Source organism: Manihot esculenta, chromosome 7, assembly GCF_001659605.2.
Source record: "Manihot esculenta cultivar AM560-2 chromosome 7, M.esculenta_v8, whole genome shotgun sequence".
Lineage (NCBI taxonomy): Eukaryota > Viridiplantae > Streptophyta > Magnoliopsida > Malpighiales > Euphorbiaceae > Manihot > Manihot esculenta.
In genome coordinates, this window is record NC_035167.2 from 27,446,124 (window position 1) to 27,465,347 (window position 19,224).

General features: G+C 35.1%; 1 protein-coding gene across 1 annotated transcript; it reads left to right on the forward strand.

Moving 5' to 3' along the window:
- The first annotated feature begins 11,214 nt into the window (after positions 1–11,214).
- On the forward strand, positions 11,215–17,378 carry LOC110619358 (R3H domain-containing protein 1). Its single transcript, XM_021762758.2, has 5 exons — positions 11,215–11,764; positions 12,298–13,006; positions 14,619–14,985; positions 16,114–16,498; positions 17,064–17,378. The coding sequence occupies exons 1-4, from the start codon at positions 11,485–11,487 to the stop codon at positions 16,162–16,164; spliced, it is 1,407 nt and encodes a 468-aa protein (XP_021618450.1). The 5' UTR covers positions 11,215–11,484; the 3' UTR covers positions 16,165–16,498; positions 17,064–17,378.
- The last annotated feature ends 1,846 nt before the right edge of the window (positions 17,379–19,224 follow it).

Below are 19,224 nucleotides of genomic sequence, written 5' to 3' on the forward strand. Positions count from 1 at the left end.
GGTCATGTGTTGGTACTCGAAGACAAGATCACGTGATAAGAGTCTGATCAGGTGATACTCGGTCCCACCAAGAGAAAAGAAGATCCGGATGTTTTAGGTCTCGACTCTTCGTCAATATTTGCCCTTCATTGGAGAGGTCGGGTCTTCACAGAAAGTGACTATTAGCGGCTACGATCTAGCAGATCCCGTTCATACATGTAATAATGGGATCCTGACCAATTAGCCGTCGAGATCTTTTATTAATGAGTTGGCCACATCATTGCCGGATTTTCATGAAATACTATAATTGACTTCACCTTCTTACAGTATAAAAGCTAATGATCACAGAGAAAAAAATACGCTATTTTTACACAACTACTCTTAAGTTTAGAGCATTACATTACATTCGCCCTTCTCTCTAGTTTATTAACTTGATTGTCAGAGTGGCTGTCGTAGGCGCCAACTACCTCACGTTCTCTTTCTTGTAGGTTTAGTCAATCGCAGCACAGTTTCGTTCTGACTAGGCGCCGGCCAATTCACGTCCTCTTTCTCGTTTGACTAATCATAATACAGTTTCATTCTGGCCGCATCATTTGGTTCTGCTACCAGGAAAATCCATTGAATTCTCTCTGTTTATTTGGATTAAAAACGATCTCTTATCCCCTTTTATCTTAAAAAAAATCTCTCTTTTCTCTCTTAAAATGGCCGACACTTCATAAGCTGCTATTAAGGTTGCTACTAATGAGGATGCTATCATTTCTTCCACTTTGGACAGCAGACAGAACACACCCTCTATGGTCAATGAAGCAAATCCCAACAACCTGAGCATTGAGCAAATGCTCCAGTACATCAAAAAGTTGTAGGTTACTTTCAAGCAATGCAAAGCTCGGGAAGAGGCGTCACTTATGGCCCCTAGGGGAAGGGAGGAAGCATCCGTTGATGCCTCAATGACTCAAATAAGGGCAATCCAGATGTAGTCCAAAGGAAAGGACAAGTTCGAGGAAAAGGAGTCATCAGACAATGCTCTAAAAGATGCCAACTGGAAGCTACTACGGGCTGCTCAAAGGTACCGAAAAGGATAGGAAGAGGACAAAAGGATAAGCCAAAGGCAAGACTAAAAGCCGAAAAAGCAAGGATATGAGAGAGACCACAAAAGTTACCCAGTCTCCCGGGGAGGGAATGATCGAGGTAAGTATAAGTATTATACCCCATTGAATGCCTCACGGACACATATTCTAATGTGGATTAGAAAAAATGACAAGAAAATCAGGTGGCCTCCCAAGCTCAACCCTAAAAAAGCCGGAAGGCGAGACAGGACCAGGCACTGCCACTTTCATGAAGACCATGAACATACGACGAAGGAGTGCCTGCAATTGAAAGATGAAATTGAGAGGTTAATAAGAGACAACACACTTTGGAAGTTCACTAGAAAGAGTAGGAAGGAGAGGAGACCTGAATCAGAGGCAACAACTCACGAAACCACTCCTGACAGGGAACCTGAAGTGATTATTCATGTGGCAATAAGGGCCTATAAAAGTAGAATGTCACAAGATATTCAGCTCTCGAGTCAAACTCCAAAGTTTGGAAATTGACCGAGTTAGATAATCGAGTCCTTTAATTATTCTTGAAAGACGGTATGGTATTTACAGGAATAATTAGTCGAGTTAGATAACCGAGTCTTTTAATTATTCTTGAAAGAATGTTTGGCATTTACAAGAATATAAACTATGATGTGTTCTTCAAACATTTTTTATCAGGAATGTTGGAGGAAATAGAGATAGGAAAAGGCCACAAGGCCATCTGGGCATCGGTCTCGCATAACAAGGCATCTCATGCCAGGCCACAAGGCAGGAATCTACTAGGCCATCCGGGCATCGATCCCACTAAAAGGCCACAAGGCCATTTGGGCATCGGTTTTGCATAACAAGATATGTTATGCCAGACCACAACGTGGGAATCTGCCAGGCTATCCGGGCGTTGGTCCCACTAAAAGGCCACAGGGCCATCCGGGTGTCGATCCCGCATAATAAGGCCACTCATGCTAGGCCATAAGGCAAGTTCTACCAGGCCACCCGAGTGTCGATCCCACTAATCAAGGCAACTCATACCAGGCCATAAGACAAGTTCCGTTAGGCCATCCGGACATTGGTTCCACTAATTAAGACAACTCATGCCAAGCCATAAGGCAATTTCTGTTAGGCCATCCGGGCGTCGGTCCCATTAATCAAGATAACTCATGCCAAGCATAAGGTAAGTTTTGTCAAGCCATCCGGGTGTCAGTCCCGCATCACAAGGCATTTTATGCCAAGTCACAAGGCAAGTTCTACTAGGCCACAATCTGGGCGTCGGTCATGTTTCACAAAAAATTTTTTAAGGCATTTAATGCCTAGGCCACAAGGTCAGTATACACCAGGTCGACCAACCGGGTGTCAATCCCGCTTCACAAGAAGATCCTAAGGCTTTTGATGCCAGGTCATAAGGCAGGAATACACCAGGTCATCTGGGTGTTAGTTCTACTAAAAGGCCACAAGGTTATCTAGGTGTTAGTCCCGCATAGAAAGGCATCTCATGCCAAGCCACAAGACAGGAATCCACCACCCACTAAACAAGACGAGTATGAGCCAGGCTGACTAATCGGGTGTTAGTCTCGATTCATAAGAAGTTTTTAAAGCATTTCATGCCCAAACCACAGGGCAGGTATACTTCAGGTTGACCAACAGGGTGTTAGTCCGCTTCATAAAAAGTTTCTAACATTTCATACTCAGGCTACAAGGCATTTGTCACTGCTTTTACAAAGGGCTTTTGAGCGAACGAGTGAAGTCCGCAAAGAAAAAAATGGCCGAAAGATCGTTAGGGAAAGAAAATACCCGAAAGATCACTATTGCTAAAAAATGCCTGGAAGCTCACTAGGGCTGAAAAATGCCCGGAAGCTCGCCAAGGCTGGAAAATATCTGGAAACTCGTCAGGGCTGAAAGTGCTCGGAAGCCCGTTAGGGTAAGAAAATGATTGGAAGCTCGTTAGGGCTGGACAGTGCTCGAAAGCTCACTAGAGCCAGATAATGCCCGGAAGCATGGCAGGACAGGAAAATGACTAGAAACTAGCTAGGGATAGAAAATGTCCAAAAACTTGTCAGGGCTAAAAAATTTCCGGAAGCTCGCTAAGGCTAGTTGAGGTAAGAGAAAGCCTGAAAACTTACTAGGGCATTACCATATCGCTCGGATCAATTTTGGCCAAAAGATGGACTAGATCTTGGACCGGGCTGGTCAGCAGGGCAAGTAAGAAGAAAACGAGGACAGCGCATGCTCAATTTGAATAGAAGTTGACTTAGTTTGACGGATTGAGTAGAGGCCGCACGGTTCCATTTGGGATAGTTGGTATGATTTACACTCTACACTGTGACATATTCTACGACCAGGCCACTAGGAGGGTATCTGCAATGCTAATGACTGGGTGTCAATCCTGGCTAATAAAATTCTCAAGTCATTATCATGACCGGATGTTAAGTTTGATTTATTATTTTTAATTTATTTCATAGCCACAAGGCAATTGTCATCTATGGGCAGGAGCAAGCAAAGCGAAGAGAGTATGGAATTTCAATCCAAATAAGCCATATGCCCCAGATCGTGAAAGCAACTGTCGCCTTCGAATCTAAAGAATCGAAGACCAGCGGAGGAACTTTTAATATTATATAATAATAATCCAAAGAAAGCCATGTGCTGGCACTCAAAGACAGGACCACATAGCAAGGGTCTGATTAGGTAATACTCGATCCCACCGAGAGAAAAGAAGACCCGGACGCTTTAAGTCTTGGCTCTTCGTCAATACTCGCCCTTCCCTAGAGAGATCGGATCTTCATAGAAAGTTACCGTTAGCGGCTACAATTCAATAGATTCCCTTCACGTCTGTAATTATAAGATCCTCGATCAGTTAGTCGACGAGATCTCTTATCAATGGCCCGACTACATCATTGCCAGATTTTCAAAAAATACTAGAATTAATCCTACCTTCTTACAGTATAAAAACTAATAATCACAGAGATAAAGGTACGCTATTCTTATATAACTACTCTTAAGTTCAGAGCATTACATTACATTCGTCATTCTCTCCAATTTACTAACTTAAGCGTCAGAGTGGCTATCGTAGGCGCCAACCACCTCACATTCTCTTTCTCGCAGGTTTAACCAATCACAGCACAATTTCGTTCTGACCAAGTGACGACCGTTTCACATCTTCTTTCTCGTTGACCAATCACAGCACAGTTTCATTATACTCGCAAAAAAAACTATTAATATATATATTTTTTGAAAGAGAGAAAGAGAAAAAAATTATATAAAAATTCTTGAAGAAAATAGAAAGATTTTATTAATTTTTTTAACTTGAAGTTGAAGGACTGGAGTGAAAATTACTCAAATTTCATTAGGATGACCGTGAATAATAGTGGTGATACCTGATGCAGATGTTTATGTATTAAGCTCTTGGTTGATGTGCATTCTTGAAGTAATCTAAAGTTATAAGAAAACACGATGGATCAATGCTTAATTTTATTGCAAAAATTTGTCAGTTAGTAACACACTGATAGTGCATTAATTCTATAAATTTTCATTACATTTTATTGAGCATGTTTGCTATATAATTAACCAATTTTATGTTTTGGAAAATAGGAGAATATTAGGGCAGCTTTGGGAATTTGACTTTAATCTCAAAGTTTTCATGCTTTATGGTTATTTTCTTTAAATATTTGATGCGTTTAAAGCCTAGCCATGACTAGGGAGATGTGTTTGGGAATTATGAACTAACTGATTAAATTGGAAAGAAATTTGATTTCCTTTCCCTTTTAGTTGCTTCCCCTTTTGCTTATAGACTTTCCTATTTGAATTTATGTGTTATTCTCCTTTTTTGGTTCTAGCTAAATATGCAAGTGTATGACTAATTTTAAAAAGTAACCGTGCAACAAAAGAAAGTATGAAAGAAAAGATGGACCAAGCTAGCTGAACCTCCACCAGCCTAGAACACAAGTTGAGGCTGTTACACTAAGGTCCCAACCCATGTTCTCTTCTAGTCTACTTATCCAAGGAGGTTGATCCAAGCCTGTTTTGCTCCCAAAACCCATATTTCAAGGTCCTTTGAATGGATTAATGGGCTTAAGGCCTTATAATATTTTATTTTTATTTTAAATGCCATTTTAATTATTTTAGTTAAATTCATTTCAATTTCTTTTTCTATAGTTATAGGACATGAGATGTAACTTTTTTTTCTCTTTCCTTTTTATCTATTGTTTGCTTTTATGCCCTAAATCATTTATAAGGACATGAAATGAACATAGTAAATAAATAGGTTTACTTGGTAAATCTAAAATGAACAATATACATGCTAGAGGCTTGGGATGTAAGCTTAGGAATGACTATCACCTTTTGTATGAACAATATACAGAGTATAAGAAACACATGTAAGGCGGTTGTGCTGATTTGAGCAAAATCTAGGCAGAAAGAGGTGCTTAATACCTTCCTTGTTTTTACTCACTATCTCAAATTAGGCCAACCATAGACTCATACATCATAAAGGGAAATGGACCTTTGGTAGGGATAGAGTCATTACTCATGTTTGTTCATTTTTCTTTATTCTAATTATTATTGGGATGGCGCTCTAGTCAATCCTTTATAAGGCTAATAAAAATCCAAACTCTGTAGTAGTATTATGGAAAGATAAAACTTAAACTATTGAAAAGCAAAGTAGCGAGATTAAAATCCATGTTAAGCAACATGTCTAAGTAAATATAAGAAGTAGAATCGCTTAAATGAGTAAGTTGCCTTAGTAGTTATTTGATCAAATAAGAAAATGGTCTAAAGTGACTCACGCAGCTCATCATGCAGGTCACATTGAAGCATTTTGTATTGTGGTTTCAATAGCTAGAGAATTTTAAGATAAGAATCATAATCACTCAAGCGAGTAATATGTTTATGCAAGCACAAGATTTAAAAATACTCAAATGTGCGACATGTCTAAGAAGACTTCAAAATTACATTCGCTGAAGTAAGAATTCAAGGGGATATAACATTTGTCAAACTACATAAGGATCTATTCTCCCTCGTAATATAGGATATATAGGAAGTTTGAGTGAGTTAAATTCAAATATTTAAAATTCACATTATATCACAAACATATTATAGCAAGATCAAAATTTGTAAAATAAAATTTTTTATTTGAATTTTAGTTGACCCCTCAAAAGGGAAACTTTTCAATTATGCATTTCATTTGTCGAATTATGTAAGGATTCAATTTTTCCTGAAAATGAGATATATAGAAAGTTTGAGATTTATTCAAATTAATTTGAATCTTAAAAAAAATAATAATATTATTTTTTTCAAAATACGTAAGTGTTTGATTTTCTCTCAAAAAGAGATACATAAAAAACTTAAATTTCGTCAAAATTTGAATCCGAAAAAATTATCTATCATATCATATTTTTTAAATTAGGTGAAGATTTGATTCTTTTTCAAAAGAAAAAAATATAGAAAGTTTAAGAAAGTGGGTCTAAAGCCTTAAACATTCTAAATTTCAAAATCACATTTGTTTTATTTTAAAACCATATGGCTAAGAAAGATCGGAGGAAGTAACATGAAGACCTGACACAACTCAAGTGCCCAAGTAAGTTATGGAAGTTAACATATTGAAACCTCATTTCCAATACTATACTTTGATAAATTCTAGACCAACCTCTAAATTTTGCCAAAGTGAGCCTAAACTACATCCCTTAATTTTGGGGCCTTCTGTCACAATCACATTCAAAGCAATGAAGAGCCCAATAAAGAAAATCTTAGATAATTTTGAAGTTTCCAGAGATGATAAAAGGTACGTTGGGATTTTTATGCTATAAAAAAACTAAATAAAAACTGTTAGAAATAGGATTTGATTGGCCCTATAGATGGCTGAGAGGCTTAATGAACCTCACTTTGAGGCATAGAGATCAGTTGCTTCATTTAAGATAAATTTTAAAATTTTAAAATCCTATTTAGGCCTTAAAATGCTTAAGGTTGGATTAGATATAAACAAGGCCTGAGAGGCCCCCCAATGGCGGCACATTTTGCTATCCTAAATGCATAGGGTTAAAACATAAATTAGCAAACTAAAGGGCAATTTTATAAATATAAAAAGAAGTAAAAATATGCTCTTTTAAAGGGCTAGGGCTGGCTACATTAATAGAGGAGAGTAAAAATTGATTTTTTTTCTAAATTAGAGGGTTGACTTCCTATATCTTCCCATAACTATAAATACCCCATATACACTAAATGAGCTAAGCAATTCTCATCTTTTCGAAATCCTAGCAGCTACTATGTAATTGAAAACTTTGTCACTTCCTTTCCCCCATTTTGATAGCCTCCATAAACTTTTCTTTCAGTCCTAACAGCCACACAATACACCACACATAAAAAATACCTTGCAAACACTAATCCTTTCGATTTTCTTTCCTTTTTCTCTTTCAAAAAGTTAAAAAATATAAAAATATTAAGGACAAGGTACATGCATTTTCCTCGTATTTTTTGTCATTTTTATGAGTTTTAAAGTTATTCTAGCTAGGGCCGATTAGTATTCGGTTCAAACTGAAAAAACCGACCGAACCGAACCGATTTAAAAATTTAGTTCGATTTTTTATATATTTCAATTCGGTTCGACTTTTAATTTCAGAAATTTTGGTTATTTCGGTTCGGTTCGGTTTTGATCAGAAAAAATCAAAAAAACCGAACCGAACCGATTAGTGATAATAATATGTTTTTTTTAATAATATAGAGAAATTAAATCATATTAAGATTAAAATATTTTAATTAATTTTTAAAATATTAAAAATAAAGTGTAAAAAAATTAAAAAATTATTAAAAATCAAAACCGATCAAATCGAATCGAATCAGACCGGTTCGGTTTAATTCAGTTTCTGACCAAAATCAGTTCGGTTCGGTTTTTATAAATACTAAAATTTCGATTTTCGATTTTTGGTTTATTTGGTTCGATTCGATTTTGAACCGAACCGACCGAATGCTCACCCCTCATTCTAGCTAACAAGTTTGGTTATAATTGCAGTGCACAAGACTAATTTTATGCATAGTCCATTGGATTGCTACTATTGAAAAATCCACATTTGGTTTGGTAGGATTTTCCATCACAGATATATTTTATTGTATTCTATATAAAAAACCTATAGTGAATAAATATTTTTTTTTTGTAAAAATATAATTTTTTACCAAAAGATATAAATCTTTAATGTTCTATGTTTTTATATCTCTTAATTATTAGACACGTTGTGTATACACCTTCACTTCGATGAGCAAGAATTTGGAGCACATATGGTATTTTTATATAATTCTTAATCCTAAATCTAATTACTTGCAATATTTTTTTATCATTCAAAATACATCTTTTAATTAATTTTTTTTCCTCTTTATTTTATTGTAGGATATATATATTTTTTAGATTGTAATTCTTTTCTCCTCTCGCTTTTTTTGGATAACTTATTTTATTCTTTAATTAACTAATCAGTATTTATGTAAATAAAAAATAGTAAATAATTAGATCCACTTGGTAAGTTAAAGGAAATATGTCTGTTAGAGACATTGATTTGATGCCTAGGTGTTGGTCTCACCTATTTATGAAAAATTAATTAAGTAGTAAAACTTTAAAGTAACATAATCAAAACTAAAACAAGTATGCATGCTAGAATTTATTAAACCTTTTATTTAATTTGTGCTTGAACCAAACTCAGTAACATGCATGTTTAGGTTCTTTCTCATTTGTCAATAAAATTTACATGTAATGGAATTAGCAATATGTAAAAATAGGCAACTTGGTAAAATTATTTCCTAACATAAGTCAGCAATCTTTCTCACATATTTAGGATAAAATAGATGTACATGAATATAGTTTATTAATGTGAGAACTGTGTACAAGTAATATTTATAGAATTTTATATTGCTTGACCAAGATTTCAAAACTAAAGAAAATGAGAAACTAAAAGAGAATTGTGTAAGTTACTTATTCTAAGTAAAATCTAATCGGAGTTTAATACATACTTTTTCTTTTTTAAAATCATTATCTCGAATTTAGGTTAAAATAGGGCTCATTACTCAAAAAAGGAAAGTGAACCTTTATTAGGGATAAAATTATCATCCAAGTCCTTTCATCTCGGTTATTACTTAGTTTATGACTATAAAATATGCCCAAGTCCTTTTGTTAAGGTTATCATCCAGGTTATGACTATAAAATAGTTATTTGCCTTCTTTAAGGCGAAGAAAATCAATGATAGTTGGAAGCTCGCAGCCTAAAAAAACTCAACCTAAATAAATTATATTAGGTCCAAGCCCAAAAAAAAGAAACCCTAACTAGGGGTCCATTTGAGTAATGGAGTAAGGATGTTGAATCCTCCCAACCTATAGTAAGAGAAATGACATGCTTCTAACCTTTTTAAAGATTCTATTGAACTGATCAATATAAATCTAATGTAAACTTTGCATCAAGCATACTTAATCTAGGAAGAAATACTATATAAGGGTTCTCCATCATTAAAGTAAACACATAGAGGGTCTGATTAAATGACTTGCAAGAGAAGACAATCGAGGAGGATATAAAGGCAAAAAGGCTTTTCAAAACTAGCTTAATAAGGTGGCCTATAGATGAAACTCGATAAATACTTGAACCTTTTGGGATGACCTTATCCTCTTATCTCTACAAACTAGAGCATATTTCCATTGAGTCCTCTATGTCTTCATTTGTCAAGCCAACATATAAAGGGCTTGCAAGCAAAGAAGCAAAATCTTGAGAATAAAAACATGCAAATAAAAAAGAAAACTCTCACTTTGAAGCTTAGGTTTGTCCAAAATACATGTGCAAAATACTATATACATGCACACTGAAGTTGGAAAGTGTAAACTTATAGATTGGCGAGAGAGAATGTAGTAGGGGAAGGTTGAAGATCATGGCAAATGCAAGGACTAGTCCTATATGAAAGAGAGAAGAAAAAACAATAGCTTCTCTTTCTGAAAACTTAAAAACAATTTAAATAGCTTATTTTAAACATTCACTAGACAAAATAGAACCATCTTTCTTCTACATGCCATCACCACCTCAAAGTTTTGAATTGGGTAAAGTTGGAGTTTTTCTTTTCTATTTTGTATAGGGAGAGTTATTTTTCGAGTTTAATACGAGGTTGATTTGACTAAGCTCAATAAACCTTAGTCCAAAAGAAAAAAAAAAAAAGATGACTAGGTGACCCATTAGAGAAAAATCTTTATCACAGCTAGTTCCCCAAGAAGAGATGTAAAAGGGTAAAAAGGAAAGAGACAAGAAAAAGAAGAGAAGGCAGCGACAATGTGTGTGAAGAGTTGGTCATCTGTGTCAATTAGAATGTCTGATTTCTTCAATTTTCTTTTTCCTGGTTTCTTATTTAGGGTTCAGTAACTTTCCCTTGCCTAAAAGGTTGTGTTCTTGATCTGTATAGTTTGGAGTCTTGTGACCGTGGTTTCTCGTTGTTGTAGTTTAGATGAAACCTCGTGCTTGTGTGTGCTTATTTTTCATTTTTCCAGGTCTTTAGTGATGCTTTGGAAAGGGTTCTTTTTCGACTTGGTTTGTTGGGCCAGTTTGTTCTATTCTAAAGGAATGGAAGTTTTCATTTTTGACGTTGATGGCCTAGAACCTCACTGCTATATCCGGTGATCAATGCTCCTGATTGTGGTATGTTGCTCTCCTCCCTATAATTGAAGCTCAAGCCTTCTTGGTTGGTTTGATATATTTGGCAGCGGTATGTTTACTCATATTGCTTGTCGGAAATCATGGATTGTTGTAGGGTGCTTCTGTTTTTTCTGGATACGAGATTACTAATGCTTTCGACCGGCAGACTGTGGTGGTTTTTGGCTTGTTTGGATTTAGTGTACTGATGGAGTCGGTGGTTGTTCTGGTCCCAACTTCCAGAAGCTTTGATTTTCTGTTGTTGTGGTGGGCTAGGTTTTTTGGATTGATATGAGTATGCAACTGAGCTTGGGTTTTCTTTGGACTTATTTCCTTTGGCCCTTATAACTTGCTTAGTTCGCTGGGCCTTGGTACATGCATTTCCCTTTGCATGGGTAAAAGAAAAAAGATTATTGACATGGATACAAGAAGTCCCATTGGGCTCTCCCGCAGATACATATGGAAACGCACGTACCGGAATATCCCCCTGCAGTGGACATTAAAAAACAACATGTGCTTCAGGATTTTAGCGTGTTCGCCATGCGCATAGAGTGTCGCGCGCCATCGTCAAGCTTTCTCCCTCTCTATCTCCCCAAATTCAAACCCTAACCCTACCTAAAATTTTCCCTGAAGATTGCAAAATCACATGAAATTCCAGCCAGGAACAAATGTATTCCCGATCAAATCGTCCATCAAAATAATTCAAAGCTTAATTTGATGGTTATTATCAAATTATCACACTCTTCTAAACTCTAGCAATTCGCTCTATCCGTGTCTGTGTCAGCTTAAAAATCCATGGAGGGCTCTGTGGTGGAGGATCTCGGAGCCCCCGTGTCATGGGAGGTGGCTGATTTGGACGAAGCGATGAGCCGTTTTATGCTCAGGGATCCAAAGAAAGACTCCAAACAACCTCAAGAGCTCTCCCACGATGATTCTTTCGGTTCGGGCTCGGCGTCTGGTTATGAATCTTTAGATTCCAGTACAGGCAGTGGTGAGAAAGTGTCGGACGATATAATTAATCAGGTCGACCAGTTCCTTCGCGAAGCCTTACAGAACCCTCGTGAGCGGCTCTCCAGTAAGTTTTCTTACACACCCACAAGGATGTGTAACAATTGTATGTACCTCTTTTTTTATTATTACTTTTTGTGATTGTGATGATTCTCGTAGATGACCATCTAGCTGAAATTGGTGCTTCAATTGGCTGGTAGTTCAGTTGATTTCAAACTTTTGTTCAATTATGTGCTTTTATTGCTCAAGTATGAGACGTTTAGCAGGTTTTGATGCTCTCAGAGGTGTTTCTCATATCTAGGTAATGTGCAACACAAATTGGGTTGAGAAAATTAGAGGTATTAAGGAAGGGTCAAGCCAAATTAGCTCATCTGATCGGAGTTGACAAAAAAATATTTCTGTTTTCCTTTGATTCCTGTGATGACTATTAGATGACACAGCAGGAAGTAAACTTGAGAATGGAATCCTAAATTTCTATCCAAACAACTTCCTTCAGAAAATATATTTTTGTTTATTTACTGCCTCCCTCTCTCTCTCTCTCTCTCTCTCTCTCTCTCTCTCTCTTCTTGCAAATAAATGCCAGTGATTTCTTTTGTGCAGTTCTGAGGATGGAGCAAGATGTTGAAAAGTTTATCCGTGATCCTACACAACAGCAGTTAGAATTTCAGCAGTTGCCCACTTCATATTTACGGTTGGCTGCACACCGTGTAGCGCAGCATTACTCCCTTCAGTCTATGGTGTTGTTAGACAATAATTTACCTGATGCATCTGGTTCCAGAATTATTGTTCGCAAGACTTCTGAGTGTAGGTTGCCTTTGATTCGCCTTGCAGACATTCCTGTAACTTTGCCATCAGAAGACAGTGGTGCGTTGAAAGTTGCGATTAAACAAAGACCACAGAAGAGGCCACAAAGTATGAATAATTCAAATTCAAATTCCATGAAGACAAATAGTTCCAAAAGTGTAGAGGAGAGAAAAGAGGAGTACAACAGGGCACGTGAACGAATATTTAACTCTAGTGGTCTTAGCAGTGGTACTAGTGGGAAAGCAGAAGGTGAATTAAGATTGCAAGATGGTTCCCAGCATGGTTTATTGGGTGTATTGAAGACAGAAGAAAAATCTGTTTCTAGGAATTCAGATATAAATTCTGGTAGAGGTTCTCTTGAATCTTCTACAAATAGCAGTAGATCAGCTAGAACTAGGACAGAGAAGGAGCCAATTAGTAGGTACAAACCAAATAATAGAGTCGCCATCTTTCGAGACCGTGAAGTTGATAGGAAAGATCCAGACTATGACAGGAGCTATGATAGGTATTTTATTTTCTTGTGCATTTATTTTTCTCCTTTTTGCAATTACATAATGGTGCTCAAACCCTAAGAGGTATATTAGGTGATAAGTGATAACTAAATGGGATCAATCAGCAAGAACATAAATGGATAAATAACTTGCACAGACACGTAAGTGCATAAATGGGAGAGGGAACTTTGGTGCACATAACTTCTATGGCTATATATGCAGTGGTGGATTTAGTATGGGGCTAAGCGGGGAAATTGTGAAAAAGAATTTAGAGTATAGTCTCTTAAACAATAAAATATAAATTACATTCGGTCCATAACTTTTAATAAAATCACATTTAGGTCTTATTGCCTTTATTTAAAAATGAATTACAACCAAACTTTTTAATTTTATAACACTTGCACAATTAAAATATTATATATTTAATCTCTAAGGTTTTGCTTTAAATGATATTTTAGTCCTTGAATTTTCAGATAAGCTTTTAATTTCAAAGAAAAATGCTATTTTATTTAAAAATAGACAGTAAAAAGTTATTCAACCTAAATAATAAGGGGATTTTTTTATTTTTTAATTAATAAATATTTAATTCAATTCTTAAGAATTGAGTATGCAAGTATGAATTTTGTTAATTATTAATAAATTTTAATAATTTCCCCTAATAAAAGAGAACTCAACCCATTTTTCTTTAGGGAAATGATGTATTTAGAGTTTTTATATTAGCATCTATAAAATAATAAATCTAATATTTAAAAATCAGTGGGATGTCATTTTAATGTCACATGCTTACAGAGTTGGTAGTCCACTAAACATACATTAAAGCAACAAAAAGTTGAAATTTCAATTAATGCTTATTATTTTTTTGGTAATTAATAAGAAAATATTAATTCTTTTTTAAAGAATCGTGCTATCATTTTTTTTTATAATATCTTAAAACATTTTTAATTTGATATGAGATCTGAAGGCTTTTTATTTTTATTTTTGAGAGATATATTATTTTTTTATATAATTTTTTAAAAGTTGTATTGGATGAAAAGTCCAAATGTTTGCTTTAGTTAATGGTTATAGCCAAAATCTTTGATTTTTTATAATAAAGCAAAACATTTTCACTTAGTTACAATTTTAGCTGGGGCATAAATTGAATTTATAGAAGTTAATGGTAAATTATAATATAATCCTTTAGGTTTTGTTTGCTTAACAAAATAGTTTATTGATTTAAACTTTTTTGTTCAATTAGCCTTTTTAAAATGCACTCCCCTAAATTAATTTTTGTCTCCGCCACTGGCTATATGTAAATAATTTAGCTTCTATATTAGAATAATTTAGTTATGATTAATCAAAATGAAAGTTACATTATTTGCTCGGTAGAATCTATCTGCAAACTAAATGAGAAAAAAGGGATGCTTGACGACTATATAAAGATGTTACCATTTAAATATGTTGACTATTCTATTCAGAAACCTTGATGATCAATTGTTTAAGGTTCCAATCCACTTCATCTAATATATATTTGAAAATTTGATTCTGAGGGTTTGAAATGCTGATGCACCCAACCCAAGCAATGTTGAGCTTGATTTCTTTTCTATGGAACAACAAATAATTTTAAAAAAACATATATACTTTATCCAGGTATATGCAAAGATTTGATCCTGGATTCGGATTTGCTGGAGGACCTTACACCATTCAGCCAATGTACACACCAGCATTGAACTACAACACTGAATTTCCACAACTTGGTTCCAGCTGTAGGCCACAAATATCTACAGAACATCAAACTCGACCTCTCCCTCAACATTTGCCTGGGCCGTGGACTGCCCCATCGACTCCTGCTGGAATTGGTTATGGTCATCCAGAAACAATGATGTCGCCATTCAATCCAAATCATGTTGGTGCACACTCTCCATCAGCCCTTTATTTACATTCCTCTCAGTATCCGTGTCAGCGCCCGGGAATGCCTTTTATCCATCCTCATGAACATGTTCAACCTTTTGCACAGGTATGTCAATCAGAGTGGTATTTCCATTCTTATTTTTTGTAGACTGCCATTATGAATTTTCTCACATTGCAATTGGGAGCCATCATTTTCAATAGCGTCATATGATTATTTCATAGAAGCTACATCTCCACACTCCCTAGCTTGAACCTCTTTACACTCAAATATGATATGTAGTTGAGATTTGCTATTGACTAATTTTTCCTTGATATTATGAGTTATGTTATGCTCATAATAAATGTAATATTTAACCATAAGATGATCTGTATGGTGTGTTTTATGGAGTGATTAAAATGCAGCTTCCCCCCTACTGAAGCGTAAAAGGGGGAAGTCATTGAAAGATTAAATTTTATAATACTTTCTCGCAATGTTTTTCAAGTAAGAATAAAATTTCCAGAAGAGGGACTCTGTTTGTGGCTCATTAAATAAGAAGATGCAGTGGCTTATTGAAGCATTCCATCTTGTTTTAATATAATTAGTATCTTATTGAAACAATAGTTCATTTCCATGACAGTAATAACAAAAATGATAATGTTGCCATGTAAATGCCCAAGTACTAACATATACCATAACACACAGGTGATAATTATAGTTATTGTACTACTTGTTGTTAAGAGCCTACTTGGCATTGAGATAAGGGGATCAAAAAGTGCTTTTCAGGAATAGCATAATTTTCAATGCTTTTGAAAAAAGCAGTCTAAGAAAAGTTGTTTTGTTATTTTAGTGTTCTTATGGCTAAATTATGTAAAAAATAATTTAAAATCAATTTTTAATACTTTCCAAGTATTATTTTTAGGAAAGCATTTTTCTCAACATAAGCTCTAACAACAATGCCAAAAGAGGTCCTAAGTAATTTGCTATTTAGAGCTTCAAACATGAAATTGATGTCCCGGTAAACAAGTAGCAACACTTTCTACACATGGAATGGCTATATTGTAAATTACAGACGTTTAAAATTTTATGATTTTACCGTATAAACTCGTATAATCATATTGATATTCTTATGTTATAAATTGTCTCTATAATTCTGAAGTGTAAAGTCATTACTAGTAAGCTCATGATTTTGACAGCAATGATTTTTCCAGTAATGGATTTGGATAATCTTATTAATTCAGTTTTGTGCTTGTGCAGTCTCATCAGCAGCAACCTGATACAAGTTTTGGTTTAGCCCGGCCCCGATAAGGGGCTTAGGCCATGCCTGCACCCTGCTATGTAGGACCTGGGCTTGGAATATTTTATGGGCTGATGATACAGCTTCATACCATATCTCATCTCGCAGGAGTGCAGGCACAAGGAACTGAGTTGGAAGGAAGTAGCCATGCGTTCTGATCCTTTCCTCCACTCAGAGTATAACTTAAAGCACCTTCCACTGTCTATGAAAGATGAAGAAGCTCAAAGGCTTGGCAAATCAATGGTGTGCATGAGTCAGAACCCTGTTTTGACACTGATGATGATGAAGAAATATTACAAAAAGAATTGTTATAGCTGCAAATGTGCTTGCTCTTTGTGGACAAAGGTGTGTCTTGTTCCATCACTCCTTTTCAATTTTTTTTGTGCTTCTTTGGTAGCATTGATAAAATTTATCAAATCGAAAACCCCCCAAAAAATAGCCATTTGTGTCATTATCTAAAAGCAATTTGGTATGATTGTATCACATTATATTTTGCATAATTCAGCACAACCCTTATTTTCATGTGTATGATGATGGTGATGATTAGAGGCGGTAGGGTTGCACTAATGATGGGTACGTTGGCTTCGATTGGTGGTGTTAAGTAGGCTGTAATGATGGCAGAGGTGGAAATAGCAATGTGGCAATCACAGCATTAGAAGAGTCCTAAGCACTAATAGCCAGAGTCTACCATTTCCCCATTTCTCAAAACATACTTCTCTTGCTGTTTTTCAAAATTTTTCCCCCTTTTATAGAAAGAACCAACTATATAGTTTACCTGACATTTTATTTTGCAGCAAAAATTTAAAAACATCAAAAAACATTAAAGATGAAAAGAACTCTTCAACTTTTTTGCTTCTGTTGTGTGCTGTTCTCAGATGTTTAAATTTTATGCTGCCCTCCTTTGTTGCAGCACCAAAAAGAGCTAAAAGGGAAGGTATACTTGGAAGGTTATTACTGTTCAAGCTGGTGAATTGTATTTAGCTTGTGGCAGCTTGGTTGTGCAGCCGATTCCCCTTGGAAAACTCTGATATCTGTTTGCTGCATACTGTTCTAGAATATTCTAATAGAAATAATGAATTGGATCTCATGATGTATCATAAAATATTTCTTGTGTGACTTTAGTGGAATGATTTTGTCACTTGTTATCTTTGTGAAGGTGCTGATAATGATTTCCCCTGCTGTGAAGTTTTACTTTCCTTGGTGGAAGTACCAAAATTTGCCTCTCTTGTTGCTTGATAATTCGTTTGTGGTTTTAATTAGCGACGTTGTGATTTTATATATCCTACTCGCTAAAATGCACCGTGCATTGATATATGTCTAATCTTATTTTCAAATAGAAATTTAAAAATGTTCACTAATTTGAAACACCTGATTATAACTATTGCATAGAAAACATTAAAAATTAAATATATGGAAACTTAAGAATAAAGGTAATATCTTGTTGGGTAAAACTATTTTGATAAATTATAAAATTGGCGATAAATAATTGATAGTTTATTATGTGTGGATAGAGAGATGTGTTTACATGCAAGTCTGTCAGAGTTTCAATAGAATTCAAGGATTAAATCTTGATTAAAATTTATGTAACAATGAAGTCTTATGTTTCAATTTTATTTAACACATTAGTTTTTCTTAAGAGTAGTGATAGATTTTTGTTAGTTTAAGGTATTTTTTTAATGACATAAATATCTTTTTAAGAGGAGTTGTGAGATTCCTTTCAAAAAAATTTTAATATATAATTGATCTTATTTTGTTAATAAACAAATATTTGAAGGAGTTCCATTTAGCTGGATAACCTTCAATTTCTTGATTTTATAATGAAAGGAAGCCAAAACAAAATATAATAATGTCAAATCAACAGATACTGAACGTTTTTGGCTGCCGGTGAAAACCTAAGCAGAAAATTCTTCTGTTTTATTAAATTTATATCAATAAAGGAAAAGGAGCCAAAAGTCAAAAAAAAAAAAAAAATCTCATTCACAATCTGCCCCTCGAAATTTCTGGAATCCATCAAAAGTTTTCGATTCGATTGGGGTTTTGCATAAACAATTTTCTCGAGATCAAATTCCTATTATCATATAAAAAGAATTTCATATTTTGGAACTTTTGCTGAGATTCTGAAGTCAAAGGAATCATATAGGAAAGCAAAAAAATGTTTTGCAGGATGGTGCTGATGCCCCAAAAGAAGAGGACCAAAACAATACTAGTTTACTTAAATGTCTGATTTTGATATGAAATTAAAGAAAAACACATAATAGAGAGCAACTCTGTCAAATCATATTGCATATTTTCATGTAAATGGTTCTGTTACAATGCTAAGCTATATAATCTCACTAACAAAATTTTAAAATCTTAAAGAAATACAATTCTCATGCATAACAAATTGCTCGCTGTTATCTTCAAGGTGACCATTGCTCGCCGCGAGTGATGCATCAAATGTATCATATCAACTTCCCTCCCTTAAAAGCTTCCTTGTCCTCAAGGAACAAAGGAAGGAAACCCCAAGTAGCATCCACAGGAGAAGTTCCAGACTAATGAACGAGCCACTGAGTTATTGCCTGATTGCGTCTCTTTGACTATCTTAATATCCAAAACAGCTGCAAGGAAGGGAAGAGACGATGCATCAAATTCAGGTAGTATAGAGGAAGCTGTATCTTAGCATGAGCTGGCTTGAGCAGTGAAACATGAAACATATTATTAATTTTGGAATTATCTAGCAGTTGAAGCTTATAAGCCACAACACCTATCTTGCCAATGACTGTGAAGGCCAATAATAAGAATGCCTTAGTTTGTGATTGGAGTGATTGAGCGAGTGCTGAATATGAGGATGAAGTTTAAGATAAACCATATCACCAATCTAAAAACTTCTCTCACTACATCTTCTATTACCAATTTGTTTCATTCTAATTGTAGCTTTGGATAAGTGGTGTTGTAACAGTGTGATTATAGCTTCCCTGTCTCTCATGAATAGATCTACTACTGCTACATTAGAATTCTTAGGCAGCTATGGTATATGGATTGGGGGAGTGACACCATATAATACCTCAAATGAGGTCATTTGTGTAGTGGAA

Excerpts from the sequence above, each read along its gene's own strand:
- LOC110619358 (XM_021762758.2), top strand. The coding sequence starts at position 11,485 with ATGGAGGGCTCTGTGGTGGAGGATCTCGGAGCCCCCGTGTCATGGGAG. Across the intron at positions 11,765-12,297 it reads CCCTCGTGAGCGGCTCTCCA|TTCTGAGGATGGAGCAAGAT; the intron begins GTAAGTTTTCTT and ends TCTTTTGTGCAG. Across the intron at positions 13,007-14,618 it reads TATGACAGGAGCTATGATAG|GTATATGCAAAGATTTGATC; the intron begins GTATTTTATTTT and ends TACTTTATCCAG.